This window comes from Quercus suber, unplaced genomic scaffold (assembly GCF_002906115.3).
Source record: "Quercus suber isolate HL8 unplaced genomic scaffold, Cork oak 2.0 scaffold_350, whole genome shotgun sequence".
In the NCBI taxonomy this organism is placed as follows: Eukaryota; Viridiplantae; Streptophyta; class Magnoliopsida; order Fagales; family Fagaceae; genus Quercus; species Quercus suber.
Genome location: NW_027069802.1, coordinates 378,773 through 393,687, shown reverse-complemented (window position 1 = coordinate 393,687; position 14,915 = coordinate 378,773). Strand labels below are relative to the sequence as shown.

The 14,915-nt window shown below is 43.1% G+C and overlaps 1 protein-coding gene across 1 annotated transcript; it reads right to left on the bottom strand.

Annotated features, from left to right (window-relative positions):
* Positions 1-8,618: 8,618 nt before the first annotated feature.
* On the bottom strand, positions 8,619-9,734 carry LOC136061767 (uncharacterized). Its single transcript, XM_065760026.1, has one exon. The coding sequence runs from the start codon at positions 9,732-9,734 to the stop codon at positions 8,619-8,621; it is 1,116 nt and encodes a 371-aa protein (XP_065616098.1).
* Between the last annotated feature and the right edge of the window lie 5,181 nt (positions 9,735-14,915).

Genomic DNA, 14,915 nt, shown 5'->3' with positions numbered 1-14,915 from the left:
ATCTCAACCCTTCATTGCATCAGTGCAATACTTACCTAATCTCAACCCCTTGAATTGCTAATTTGCTATAAATAACCAAGCGATTAGTAGCATTTATATCACAGTCAAATCACAATCAAATTTTTTCTTTAAAAGCATGATCATGTACAGTTCTCTCAGATTAATAGCCATTACGTTAACCATTTTCCTTTGGTTGCTCATTGCGGACTCTGAGGTTCGTTGCATCGAACCTGAAAACTCAAATTTGAAAATTTAAATCTGAAAATCTGAAAACTCAAATTTGAAAACTCAAACCTCAAAGCTGGAACCTTGTGCCCCGCCGCCCCGCCGCCTCACCAAGTTTGAACCCTCCATCAACAAGACCCACCAAATCAAGCCATCGAGACAAAACAAGACCCACATGAAACCCACGAAACCATCGAAGCACAACCATGAAACCACTGGGGCACAACTACAAGGCACGGGAGAGAGACAACCACAAGGCACAAGAGAGAGAGAGAGAGAGAGAGAGAGAGAGAGGGAGAGAACAAACTTGAGGATAAAAGAGTCGTTGGGAGGGAATCAAAATGTGATTTTTATGTTTACTTTCACTATAGCATGAAGGTAAAATATAGCAAAAAATTTTAGCTATAGCAACTTTGTTCTAGGGGTTTTTTGTGTGGTTGAGATGCTAAAATAATTTTTGAGTTATTTTAGCATTTTTATTGTGAATGCTCAATGTCAATGCTTGGCGCAAAATTCTTAATGCATGGTAGAAATTGAAAACATAAGAAAACCGATTAAACTCAAACAAACTCTTCCCTCCTTAGCAATCAACACAATACAATAAGACGTTTTGTTTCCTATATGCAATAATGATGAAATTTCCAATGCTACTTATTCTAAAGTTCCATATGGATATAATAACAACGTAATCAACTAAATTCAATCGGTTGATTAGGAGAATACTTCATTTTTTGAGAAACCTCACTAAAATTAGTAACAAGTCAACAAATCAACTAATTAAGTTGTTGTTATATATATATATATATATAACTAATTTAAGTTGTATTGTATAACTTATGTGTCTAGCTTATGTTGATTTGTAGTTGATCAATAATAATAGGGATTTGTTGTGTTAATTCATCGGGCAAATTAATGTGTGGCACTTTGAGATCCATTCCCTACCTACAATCTACAAAGTATCTCACAATATCAGCTTAAAAATGAATATTGGCTTGATTGTTTGTTTCATCTCATGTTTGAAATATCAGAGGTAATCATGAAGGGATTCACCTATGGTTTTTGCATTTTTAGAGAAAACAACAAAAATAAAATATAAAAGTTTTTCTTATTTAAAAAAAGATAAAAAAAAAGATAAAAGTTTTAAAATGGAAATAGCTATTACAAATTGTGTAAACAAGTAATCTAGTGGGATTTATAAAAAATGACGAATAAAAATCCTGTCTAAACAAATAAACATTGTGGGATTTATCACAAATGATGAATCAAAATCCCATCTAAAATATGATATACTTTTTGTGTTAAGTTTAGAAAATTCATATAAATCCAAATGAACCTAAATAAGGGCCCAAAATATGAAGGGTCCTCATCTACAAGACTTACGGTCAATGCTTGTCATCAAAATGTGTGGTTATATCAACAAACAAACTCACATCGTCTATACAGTAGCAAAATCCAATATCTCCTATTGCATCAATGCAATTAATGTTGAATATGCATTGAAAGAAATTTCATCCTAGGACTTTTATGAAAAAGTTTTTCCCAACACGAGGAAGACTTCTAGGATACAGACATTAACTAGAAAATCAAGGTTTCTTTTTTTTTTTTTTTTTTTTTCCTTCAGTTTTTGACACTTTCAAATTTATAAATTATAGATTTTCTTGATGGTAAAATTAACACTCGGCTCCATTGCTCCTGCATTTCAAGAGTCCGTTTGAGTAAAGGCAGGTTTTTTTTTTTCTTCTTCTTTTAATACTTTTTGCTTTTTGTCTCGATTTCTGCTTTCAAATAATCTAACTTTTTTTTTTTTTAAATAAACTAGTTTTTAACTTCTTTTTTTTCGCACATTTAACGTTAAAATTACTAAAAACTATATTTATTTTGGTAAACACTATAAGAATAAGTACGGACACCAAAACTCAATGCAATATGCTTGACTCATGCACAATAAATATTGATACTTTTAAAAAGAAACCAATATCTAGGACAGAATCCATCTGAAATAATTAATTTGTTTTGCAACTCCACAAAAAATAATAATAATAATAATAATAAATTGTCTTTGGGAGCTCCAAAACTACTTAAATCCTGTCTAATTTTTGTAAGGAAAAAGTTGATGGGTATTCTAAGAACATTAGTTTAGAAAATATTTTAAGATAAGTCAAACTTTTAGGAAAGAAAATTGATGTCTAGACAAATCAAGCTAAGGCCGATCAAATGGACTATATCCTTAATTTCTTATCTCGAATTGTTCCATGTACAAGTTGTATTCAATGCTTGGCATTTAAGAGTGGAACACCTTATCTAAAGTCCATGCTCGGAAAGCTTGAGAAAAAATCCATTTAAATCAATACATAATAAGAAATTATAAAGGAATTAAAGAAAAAAAGAATTGTAAAAAATAACGAAAATTTAATCTATGCTTAAATTCTTGTAAGGATGAACACAATATAGCCTTTTTTTTTTTAAAAAAAAATTAAAAATTCTTTGCTTATTTTCTATGTATGATAAAGTATCTTGTCACAAAGATTCATTAGTTTTCAAGGTTATGCCATCATTTTCCATTTGTACTCATCTTATTGCTAGCAAAGCAGTAAAAGCAACATATTAGAAAACATGTTACTAATATCTTTTAGTATGGATAATAGGATAAGAAAATTTAATGAAAAATCTACCATTCTAAGAGGAATTACTTGTTAAGTGTTTGACATCCCAACCAAAATCTATTATATGATAATTAGAATTCCAATTGATCATTCTTGAACTAAATTTTTTGGCAGGATATAAATTATTTTAGTTAAGGTAGTTTTCAATTGGTCCTAGCTAAGTCTCTAATTAAAAGATTCATGCATAAGATTTTTTTTTTTTTTTTGATAATTCAATCAATACAACATGGGGAGGGTGTCCTCAATCCTCATAATTCATAAAGAAGAGTCAACAATGTTGATGATGCCGAAAATATCAACAGTGAGTTGCACAATGCTCGTACCCTCGAAACGACACATGCACAAAGAAAAGAGGACCTAACAGAGAGCACCGGTGTGGTGCCGGCCAAATACCCTCCGAAGGTCAAGTTAGAATTTCTTTCAACTCTAGAGTGCTAGAGAGGGGTTAATTATGCGTACCTCGATTTGTAAGGGTATTAGGGTTTTTATAGTAGTAGGGAGTTGACATTTCTTTCTTGGAGCAGAAGTCTTTTCCATATAGGAATCCTTATGAGCGTAGATTGCAGAGTCATTTCCTTATAAGAATCTATCATTGAGCGTGGTGGCCAAGTAAAGGTTTTATTGGAACCATCGGCCTCCTACCCGTCGGCTTGTCTCGTTCCTTACGTTGATAAAGGGCCGTCAGCATTTCTGAACATAATTAGCCCTTAAGCTTTTCTAGAATTTTCCTTACTGTCAGCGTGTCTTTTTCCGTCAGCGTATTAGTCCTCAACGTCCGTCGTGGCTGGCCCGTCAGCCTGAGGAGAAAGCTGACGGGTTAAGCCCCTGGTACTTGCTACGATTCTTCCTTATCAATTGCCCCCTACTCCATATCTCCGTCAGCTATAACTGATGGGTTATGGAGTTTTCATTCATCATTACCTGCTGCTTTGGCCAGGGGAGAGAATAATTAAAAGCTGACACACCAGTATTAAATGCTAGGACACGTGGCGTGCTCGGGTTGGCTCCGCGTCTGGATGAGGGCGTCGCTTCGTCTTCCGTGCATTTTCCTTATATATATGTATGGCCCACCTCTCCCCATTTTCACTATTTCACTTTCACTGATTCTTGGAGAGCACATCCGTCGCCTATATTTCGTCAGTACTGCCAATATTTCTGTCGTTACTTCTCCAACCGTTACTCTTGGAAAACTTGTAAGTTTCCTTTCCTTGCACACTATTTCAATTATTTTCTTTAAAGTGAGGTCGCCATCTTAGGTGCTTAGTTTACACCTGTCACTTGTAGGTAGATGTCGAGTGACGCGTCGAGTGACCAGTCGTCGGTTCGCGAAGGAGCGGGCTACGACGAGGTGTTTGGTTCAGGCTCAGGTAGTGAGTCTGAGAGTTCCTCCTGGTCATCAGAGAGGGAGACGTCAGCCCATACCCCCGTCGAGGAAGTAGGAAGTCAGGGAAACGGCGGCCAGGAGGAAGGAGTAGGCGAGGAGGGTGAAGTTGGGGTAGGAGAGGGAAATAGTGACGGGGATGAAGGTGACGAGGAGTCTTATGAAGGGGCTTCTGGAAGTCCTGGAGGCAGTCGTCCCTTCATCCTTCCCAAGGACTGGGCTGTGAATAAGTTCCTTCCAAAGATGACACTTAAAATTTTTAATGAATTACGCATCCATTTCCAAATCCCCGACCATATTCCTATCCGTCTGCCTAGGGAGGGTGAGAAGTGTTATACGGGAAGAACTGCAGATGTTGGTATATATGATGCCATGTTTGCCGCCGGGTTGAGACTGCCTCTGACGGCTTTACACCGTCAGCTGGCTGATTTCCTTGGTATATCTGTCAGTCAGATTGCTCCAAACTCGTGGAGAATCTTTATTAGTGCTGAGGTACTGTGGGGTCGTCTAAGTGGAGGCCACCGTCAGCTTTCCTTGGATGAATTTTTCTACTGCTACAAACCCCGGCACCTTTCTTCTTCAAAGGGGATGTATCATTTTGCCGTCAGGAAAAAGGAGTTGAGGCTGGTGTCTGAGATGCCAGATTCCAATAGAGCCTAGAAGAGTAGGTTCTTTTTTGTGGAAGGGACGGACTGGGTGTGCCGTCAGGAAGAATGGGAAACGATACCCTTTGGTTGTTTTGACAACACTTGGGGGTTCGCTAGGGAGTCAGGTTTTAACCCGTCAGCTGTTTTCCTCGTCAGTTTGCTACTTATTTCAGTTTATTTTTGAAAAGGTACTAACGTAGCCAATTTATTCTTTTTCAGCTTTCACTCGTCCATCAATAACCGACGAGCAGGAAGATTTTATCCGTCGGCTTTTGGCGATACCTATAGAAGAGCAATCGTGCCGAGACTTGATTACCCTCGACACTCTTCACACGTACTGCGGGGGTCCCGAACCGACGCCTGAAGCTCACAGATTGGAAGAGTTTTCTCGTCACCGTAAGTTCCTTGACCTATTCGTTACGTCACTCTTTGTACTTCTAGTCGTCAACTTCCCTTATGCATTTTTTGCAGAAATGGACGTAGCTAAGGAACGGATCAGGGCTGCCGCTGCTTGCCAGAAGGAGGAAAGGAAGGCAAAGGGGGAGGCGACGTCTACGTCTGCCCCCCAAACCGTCGCTAAAGGTTCTCAGAAGAGAAAAACTGACGGGGTAGTCATTCGTCCGTCAAAAAAGCCAAACGTCACTCTTGGGAAGTCGCCCCCCAAGTCGGGTTTTGGAGCAGGGAAGGGTGTTATAACCTCTTCTGGTCCCATCCTGCAGGGTCCCCACAGCCTGCTAACGCATAAGGATTTTGCCGTCGAGACCATTGAAGCCCTCATAAGGCCGACAGACATAGATCCTTGTGCTCAGCTGGGGACGGAAGAACTAGGGTCGTCAGCTTTGTTCGATCTCTCGCGGGTAAATCGTCAGCTTCTTTTTTTTTTTTTTTTTTTTGGACTGATGTGCTTAATCTTTTTCTTTCTTGATAACTGACGGTTGTATCTTTTTCTAGGCTTTGGTTCGTGTGAAAGCATTGCAGGACCGATGTATGGCCAAGGAGGGGGTCGTCACTCGCGTTAGCAAGCATAACGCTAACATGCAAGACCAGCAGGCTCAATATAAGGAGGCGGTGCGCACACTTAACCTCGAGCTGAAAGAGATAAAGGAGAAGCTGGAAGAGGCGAGCCGTCAGAAGGGCGAGCTAGAGGGAGAGCTGACGACCCTTCGTGGTCAGTTGGAGACGGCAGGGGCTGACGCCGTTGAGAAATTCAAAGCGTCAGACTCCTTCATCGATTCTTGTGGCGCCTATTGTGGCACGGGATTCGATGACTGTCTTAAACAAGTCGCGTCAGCTTTTCCTGAACTGGACCTATCTGGGATTACCCTGGACGATGCTCAGCCTACGACGCCTGCTACTGACGCCGTCACTACTGGTGCTGACGACTTGGTTGATTCTCCCCCACATGGAGGTAGTGGAGTTGTCTTGGCTCAACCTGCTGCGAACCCTCCAAAAACTGTCGTGACTCCTCCTGTGGTGCTGCTTGACGGAAAGGACCCTTCTGTTATGTAGAGAATTTTTTAAGTGACGGTTTTTATTTTTGTAGCTCATATTTTTCCCTTCTCTTTAATTTATGTAGCAAACTGTTTTATTAAGTGCCCCCTTGGGCCCCAATGTGTAATACTTTGACAGCTTGTTAAATGCCTTTTTGGGCTTTGATTTATTTATAACGCCATCGCTTTTGATTACTTTTATGTAGCTACTTTTGCTTGGTTTGTTTAACTCGTATGTTTTGATTTGAAAAGACGAAATCAGGATTGTGGGCCTTTTTAGTCTAGTGTACCGTCAGTTTTACTAAACCGTCTGTTTAAACTATGAGTTTTCTAGTGTAAGTCTGCTTAATAAATTCGTCAGTTTTTTTGATCATTTCATTTCAATGATTGTAGAAATTTTTGGCAAAATCCTGTTATCTCGTGACAAGGTCATCTGCCATATAGACTTGTCCATTTGTGGACTGATAGACTCAGCCTTTTATAGACCGTTAGTCTAATGGCTGAGCTCATTGGTTTATGCACTCCGTCGGTCTTTTATTTAGACCGTCAACTTTTGTCGCTTTGTCCATTTTGTGGACTTGACCATTTTTATACCGTCGGTTTAATGATTCGTCCATTTTATGGACTTGGTCATTTCTAAGACCGTCAGTTATTTGGCTCAACCGCTTTGCGGACCCGGTCATTTTTTAGACCGTTAGCTTTTTGGTTCGTCCATTTTGTGGACTTGGTCATTTGTTAGACCGTCAGCTTGATAGCTGAGACGATTGTGGACTTGACCACTTTCTGTCTTTTGGTCAGACCGTCAGCTTGAGAGCTGAGACAATTGTGGACTTAACCACTTTTTGTCTTTTGGTCAGACCGTCAGCTTGAGAGCTGAGACAATCGTGGACTTAACCACTTTTTCTTTTTCTTTTGGTCAGACCGTCAGCTTGAGAGCTGAGACAATCGTGGACTTTACCACTTTTTATTTTTCTTTTGGTCAGACCGTCAGCTTGAGAGCTGAGACAATCGTGGATTTAACCACTTTCTGTCTTTTGGTCAGACCGTCAGCTTGAGAGCTGAGACAATCGTGGACTTAACCACTTTCTGTCTTTTTAGGTTTTAAGACCGTTCACGTTTTGTGAACTTGAACTTGTAAGTAGGTACTTTAGTAATTCTGAATAAACTCTCATTGTCATGCATTAATATGAAAGATAGTCTGGAAACAAAATCTGCCTATTTTGGGCTTATTGTAGCAAAAACATAAGTAGAAGAAACTGCCCATTGAGCTTATTGTGGCAAATACTTAAAAAGGTAATCAATAAGTCTTAGTGTTCCCCAAAAAGTTGTTGCTGTTTTTCATGTCGTCGCCCCTACTGGTAGTACTTCCGTAAGTGTTCCGCATTCCATGGATGTGGTAGCTTCCGTCCGTCCAGTGTCTCTAGATGGTAGGTGCCCTTCCTTTGCCATGCCATAACTCGGTAGGGTCCTTCCCAATTTGGGCCGAGCTTTCCTTGGGTGGGGTCCCTTGCTGCACCCATAACCTTTCTTAGAACGAGGTCTCCCACCTGGAAGTCTCTGTGTTTGACCCGGGAGTTGTAATGCTTGGCCATGCAGTCCTGGTACCGTGCAAGCCTTTGTTCTGCTGCCATCCTGACTTCGTCCACCAGATCAAGTTGCAGACGTATGGCCTCATCATTCCTCTTTTCGTCATGGTTGTGCACCTTGTAGCTTGTAAGGCCGACTTCGGCTAGGATGACTGCTTCGTTCCCGTACGTTAGTCGGAATGGTGTCTCCCCTGTTGGTGTCGTTGCTGTTGTCCTGTAGGCCCATAGTATGCTCGGCAACTCTTCAGCCCATATGCCTTTTGCCCCCTCGAGCCGGGTCTTGATAATTTTTAGCAAGGACCGGTTTGTAACTTCGACTTGTCCATTGGCTTGGGGGGGCGGGGGAGGAGTAGTGGTTTCGTACCCCTAACTGCGAGCAGAAGTCCCTGAAGGAGTCGTTGTCGAATTGCTTCCCGTTGTCCGAGACTAAGATCCTTGGAATGCCAAACCTGCATATGATGCATCGCCAAACGAAGCTCCGTACGTTTTTTTTCTGTAATGGTGGCCAAGGCTTCAGCTTCCACCCACTTCGTAAAGTAGTCAATGCCGACAATTAGAAACTTCAATTGTCGTATTGCCGTAGGGAACGGCCCCATGATGTCCAACCCCCACTGAGCGAATGGCCACTATGCCGTCATCGGGGTGAGTTCTTCGGGTGGTTGTCTGATGACGTTGCTGAACCTTTGGCATTTGTCGCAAGCCTTCACATAAGCCTCGGCATCCTTCTGCATTGTTGGCCAAAAGTACCCAGTTCGTACTAGCTTGTGCACTAACGATCTTGATCCTGAGTGGTTTCCGCAAATTCCTTCGTGCACTTCTCTCATGACGTAATCTGCTTCTTCAGGACCTAGGCATCGTAGGTAGGGGCGAGAGAAACCTTTCTTATACAAAACATCTCTTATCAGCACGAACCTTGCTGCTTGAACCTTTAGTTTTCTTGCCGCCTCCTTATCATTCGACAACATTCCGTTCTTCAAGAAAGAGGTTAACGGCGTGGTCCAATCATTTTGGGGATCGAGCTCCTGTACGTCGACAACATTTATGAGTGGAGAGAGCTGTGTGAAGGAGAGTGTATTACCAATGGTGGCCATGTGTACGGCTGAGGCGGCTTTGGCCAAGCGGTCGGCTTGTTTGTTTTCTCCCCAAGGGATCTGTATAATTTTGACCTTCAGCTCGTTCGTCCTCCTTCTTGCTTGGTCTAGATACTTCTTCATTCTTTCGCCTTTGCATTCATACTCCCCACTTATCTGGTTGATTATGACTTGGGAGTCACAGTAAACGATCACTTTTTCGGCTCCTGCTGCTTTTACGAGGTCAAGCCCTGCTATCAAAGCTTCGTACTCCGCCTCGTTATTGGTGGTAGGGAATTCAAGGCGGACCATACACTCTACCGTATCTCCTTTGGGTGACTGTAGTAAGACGCCAGCTCCGCCTGCCTGCCTGTTGAAGGATCCATCTACATGTATGCTCCATTGCGGGGATTCTTCTGCCCCCCTGTCCTCACCATTCGTGAATTCTGCTATGAAATCTGCAACGTCCTGCCCCTTAACAACGGTCCGCAGGCAATATTGGATGTCAAACTCGCTTAATTCTATGGCCCAAAGTGCCAAGCGCCCAGCAGCTTCTGGGTTGCTCATTGCCCGTCGCAAAGGCTTATCAGTCAAGACAATAATCGTGTGGGCTTGAAAGTACGGCTTCAATTTACGTGCTGCTGTAACCAGCGCAAAAGCAAGTTTTTCCATGGGTGGATATCTTTCTTTAGCTCCTCGTAGCGCCCGACTAGTGTAATACACAGGTTTCTGTACTTTTTCTTCTTCTCTGATCAAGGCGGCACTGACGGCGGCTGGGGAGACAGCGAGATAAAGAAAGAGTTCTTCTCCTGGTTGCGAGGGACTCAATAATGGTGGGGAAGAGAGGTAAGCTTTCAATTCCTCAAACGCTTGTTGGCATTCCGTGGTCCACTCGAAAGACCTTTTTAGCGTGCGAAAGAAGGGTAGATAAGGGGAATTTTTAATTGAAAAAATAAAAGTTGATCTCCAAAGACCCGTCAGCTTTATTATGCATACTAAAGAAGCTGAAGGTAGTAAGCTGAAGATAGTAAGCTGAAGGTAGTAAGCTGAAGATAGTAAGCTGAAGGTAGTAAGCTGAAGATAGTAAGCTGAAGGTAGTAAGCTGAAGGGTAAGCTGAAGATAGTAAGTTGAAGGTAGTAAGCTGAAGATAGTAAGCTGAAGGTAGTAAGCTGAAGGGTAAGCTGAAGGCAGTAAGCTGAAGATAATAAAGTTGACGACCCTAAAGCTGACGACCCTAACGAGGTCGTAGGCAAAGCTGACAACCCTAAAGCTGACGACCCTAACGAGGTTGTAGGCAAAGTTAACGACCCTAAAGCTGACGACCTTAACGAGGTCGTAGGCAAAGCTGACGACCCTGACGAGGCAGTAGGCGAAGCTGACGACCCTAATGAGGGAGTAGGCAAAGCTGACGGCTCTAAAGCTGACGGCTCCAATGTATTCTTGACTTGATCACCACGCATGAATGATAAAAAGATGACTTGCTTTCCACGTTCAATATTAGAGTCCTATAAGGAAAGGATTCCGCAATCTACGCTCATAAGGATTCCTATAAGGAAAAGACTTCTACTTCAAGGAAGAGAGGTCCACCCTCTACTACTATAAAAACTCCAATACCCTCACAAGCCAAGGTACGCATAATTGACCCCGCTCTAGCACTTTAGAGTTGTGAGAAGTTCTAACTTGACCTTCGGAGGGTATTTGGCCGGTACCATACCGGTACTCCTCTTAAGGTCTTCAGCTTTTGTGTTGTGCAGGTGCTGTTTCGAGTGTGCGAGGACCGTGTGGCTCACTGGTGGTTTTTTCGGCATCATCAGTTGGCGCCGTCTGTGGGAAAGTTTTTTACAACTTGTAAGCCATATTATCGCTTCCCGGACAAAGAGTTGCATGGTACTTACTCGCTCGATAGCGACCACCAACAACGTTCAAGGAGACGAACCACACCCAATTGCACTCAAGAGACAGGTGCAGACTCTCATTGCAACCGTGGAACGCCTCATTAAGCAAAACAACGATCTGGAGGAACAGTTATGCCAGAAAAATGCAGGTCACGGCACTCAAGAGTAGGACCAAGAAGGCACCAGTGCCGATAGAAGAGAACGAGAAAGGCTGGAAGGCAGTAATGCTCCTAGTAGACCGGAGCGTCAAAATCTGAGCATGCCATCCCTCATGGATGCAACTCAACCACACATTGCCACGAAGATACAGGCAATAAAGGAACAAATGGAGGTCATGATGAATGCCCTCAAAGGACGGGTGTCGAGCGACCTTGACGATCTGGTAAATCACACCGACTCGCCGTTCACTGCAGCTGTCAATTCCTTCCCCCTACCACATAAATTTCGCATGCCGCATATAGACAGTTACGACGGAGTGAAGGATCCTCTGGATCAACTAGAGACCTTCAAGACCTTGATACACCTTCAAGGGGCAGCGGACGAAATCATGTGTAGGCCTTCCCTACAACGCTGAAGGGCCTCACAAGGGTATGGTTCAGCCGACTGACGCCGAACTCCATCAGCACTTTCAAGGAGCTAAGCGCTCAGTTCACTACATACTTTATTGGGGGACACAGGTATAAGAAGTCCACGGCATGCTTGATGAGTATTAAGCAACGAGAGGACGAGACGCTGAGATCCTACATAACGCGCTTCAATAAAGAAGCGCTATCGATCGACGAAGCCGACGACAAAATACTTGTAGCAGCCTTCACAAATGGGTTGCGAAAGGGTAACTTTTTGTTTTCACTATACAAAAACGACCCCAAGACCATGTTGGAAGTACTCTACAGGGCCACCAAGTACATGAATGCTGAAGACGCGCTTCTGACTCGAGAGAAGAGAGAAAGACAGGAAGATACGCAACAGGACAGAGGGCGGAAGATGGCAAGAACTGGAGACGCTGGACGGACAGAAGCTACACCACCCATGGAACACCAAGCACCTTCAGAAGTACTACTAGTAGAAAGGATGGCATGAAGAGCGGCACCCCTTTATTTCTAGTTTACCTTAGTGAATTTTAGTTATACTCCTCAGTTTTTCTATTTACTTTAGTTTTTGCTACAAAGCCCAAAGGGCACGTTTTTGTTTTCTTTTTAAGAACTACTTTTTCTATGAATGCATGGTTTATTATAATAAGAGGAGTTTATTTAGACATGGCTAAGTCGCCTACGGGTAGACACATGGCTAAGTCGCCTACGAGTAGACACATGGCCAAAGTCGCCTACGGGTGGACAGTCACTATACTAAGTCGCCTACGGGTAGACACATGGCCAAAGTCGCCTACGGGTGGACAGTCACTATGCTAAGTCACCTACGGGTAGACGCATGGCCAAAGTCGCCTACGGGTGGACGGTCACTACGCTAAGTCGCCTACAGGTGGACGGTCACTACGTTAGGTCACCTACGGGTAGACGGTCACTATGCTAAGTCACCTACGGGTAGACGCATGGCTAAAGTCGCCTACGGGTGTACGGTCACTACGCTAAGTCACCTACGGGTAGACGGTCACTACGCTAAGCAACCTACGGGTAGACGCGTGGTCAAAGTTACCTACGGGTGAATAGTTATTACGTTAAGTCACCTACGGGCAGACGCATGACCGAAGTCAACTATGGGTAGATGATCATCATACTAAGTCGCCTACAAGTGGACGACCAAAATGATGACGAGGTACCAACACTTAGTCACCTCAATAAGTCCACAAAGTGGACGACCCTATTAAATCCACAAGGTGGACAACATTGATGAGTCCAAAGTGGATGGCCTCAAACTAAGAGAATGAAAAGTTATTAAGTCCACAAAGTGGACGAGTTTATCATTAAGTCTACTGCTAAGTCTACAAAGTGGACAAATTCATTACCAAGACTACAAAGTAGACGAGCATAAGTTCAAAAAGTGGACAGGCCTATTGCCAAGTCTACAAAGTAGACGAGTTTAATATAAATCCACAAACTTGACCAAAGTCTATAAAGCAAATCAGCCTAAGTTCACAAAGTAGACAGACATATTACCAAGTCTACGAAGTAGATGAGCCTAAGTCCACAAAGCGGATGACCCCTCAAAAATGAATGAACTTATCCACAAAGTGGTTGAATGTATGACTTGTCCCACAAGTGGACGAGTCCATCAAGTAAAAGCAAGCTAATGCCATTATCCACAAATGGATGGATTCGTGAACAAATCCATAACAGGCCGGGAAAGGATGACGCTATCATCTTTTAGGTCTGCCACGAACTTGGTAAGATCGTCACCTTCCTCAAAAATAGTGTCGCCCACGAGTGTTGACTGTAGAGGCTCATCCGAAAACAGAATCGATCAATTCACGCCACATGCTCAAGCATTTAATAAAGGCTGCTCGAGGCATCACACATAAGTGACCTTTCTGACGATGTTAACTCCATAACCCGGCAGCTAAAGCTGACGAGGTTATGGAGTGGGGGGCAACTGATAGGGGGAATTTTTAATTGAAAAAATAAAAGTTGATCTCCAAAGACCCGTCAGCTCTATTATGCATACTGAAGAAGCTGAAGGTAGTAAGCTGAAGATAGTAAGCTGAAGGTAGTAAGATGAAAATAGTAAGTTGAAGATAGTAAGCTGAAGGTAGTAAGCTGAAGGGTAAGCTGAAGATAGTAAGTTGAAGGTAGTAAGCTGAAGATAGTAAGCTGAAGGTAGTAAGCTGAAGGGTAAGCTAAAGGGTAAGCTGAAGGCAGTAAGTTGAAGATAATAAAGTTGACGACCCTAAAGCTGACAACCCTAACGAGGTCGTAGGCAAAGCTGACGACCTTAACGAGGTCGTAGGCAAAGCTGACGACCTTAACGAGGTCGTAGGCAAAGCTGACAACCCTGACGAGGCAGTAGGCGAAGCTGACGACCCTAATGAGGGAGTAGGCAAAGCTGACGGCTCTAAAGCTGACGGCTCCAATGTATTCTTGACTTGATCACCACGCATGAATGATAAAAAGATGACTTGCTTTCCACGTTCAATATTAGAGTCCTATAAGGAAAGGATTCCGCAATCTACGCTTATAAGGATTCCTATAAGGAAAAGACTTCTACTCCAAGGAAGAGAGGTCCACCCTCTACTACTATAAAAACTCCAATACCCTCACAAGCCAAGGTATGCATAATTGACCCCGCTCTAGCATTTTAGAGTTGTGAGAAGTTCTAACTTGACCTTCGGAGGGTATTTGGCCGGTACTATACCGGTACTCCTCTTAAGGTCTTCAGCTTTTGTGTTGTGCATGTGCTGTTTCGAGTGTGCGAGGACCGTGTGGCTCACTGGTGGTTTTTTCGGCATCATCAGTAGGCATTTGTCTGTTGCCCTGGAGACGAACCTGTTTAGCGCTGCTATCTTGCCATTGAGGCTTTGTACTTCCTTCACATTCTTTGGTGGTGCCATCTCCATTATAGCCCGGATCTTGTCTAGATTGGCCTCGATGCCTCTCTGGGAAACCATGAATCCTAAGAATTTTCCTGCCGTCAACCCAAAGGCGCACTTCCCTGGATTAAGCTTCATGTTGTAAGAGCGAAGGGTGTCAAAGGTTTCCCTGAGGTCTTCTAAATGATCTTCCTCCCTTCGACTTTTAACCAGCATATCATCTACATATACCTGGACGTTTCTCCCGATCTGCCGTGCGAACATCTTGTTCATAAGCCTTTGATATGTTGCGCCAGCATTTTTTAGACCGAACGGCATTACCTTGTATCAGAATAGGCCTTGGCTGGTTACGAAGGAAGTTTTTTCTTGATCATCATCGTGCATCTTGATTTGGTTGTAGCCGGAGAAAGCGTCCATGAAGCTTAACAGCTGGTGTTGAGCCGTAGAGTCTACTAGAGTGTCGACTCTCGGGAAAG

Excerpts from the sequence above, each read along its gene's own strand:
- LOC136061767 (XM_065760026.1), bottom strand. The coding sequence starts at position 9,734 with ATGGAAAAACTTGCTTTTGCGCTGGTTACAGCAGCACGTAAATTGAAG.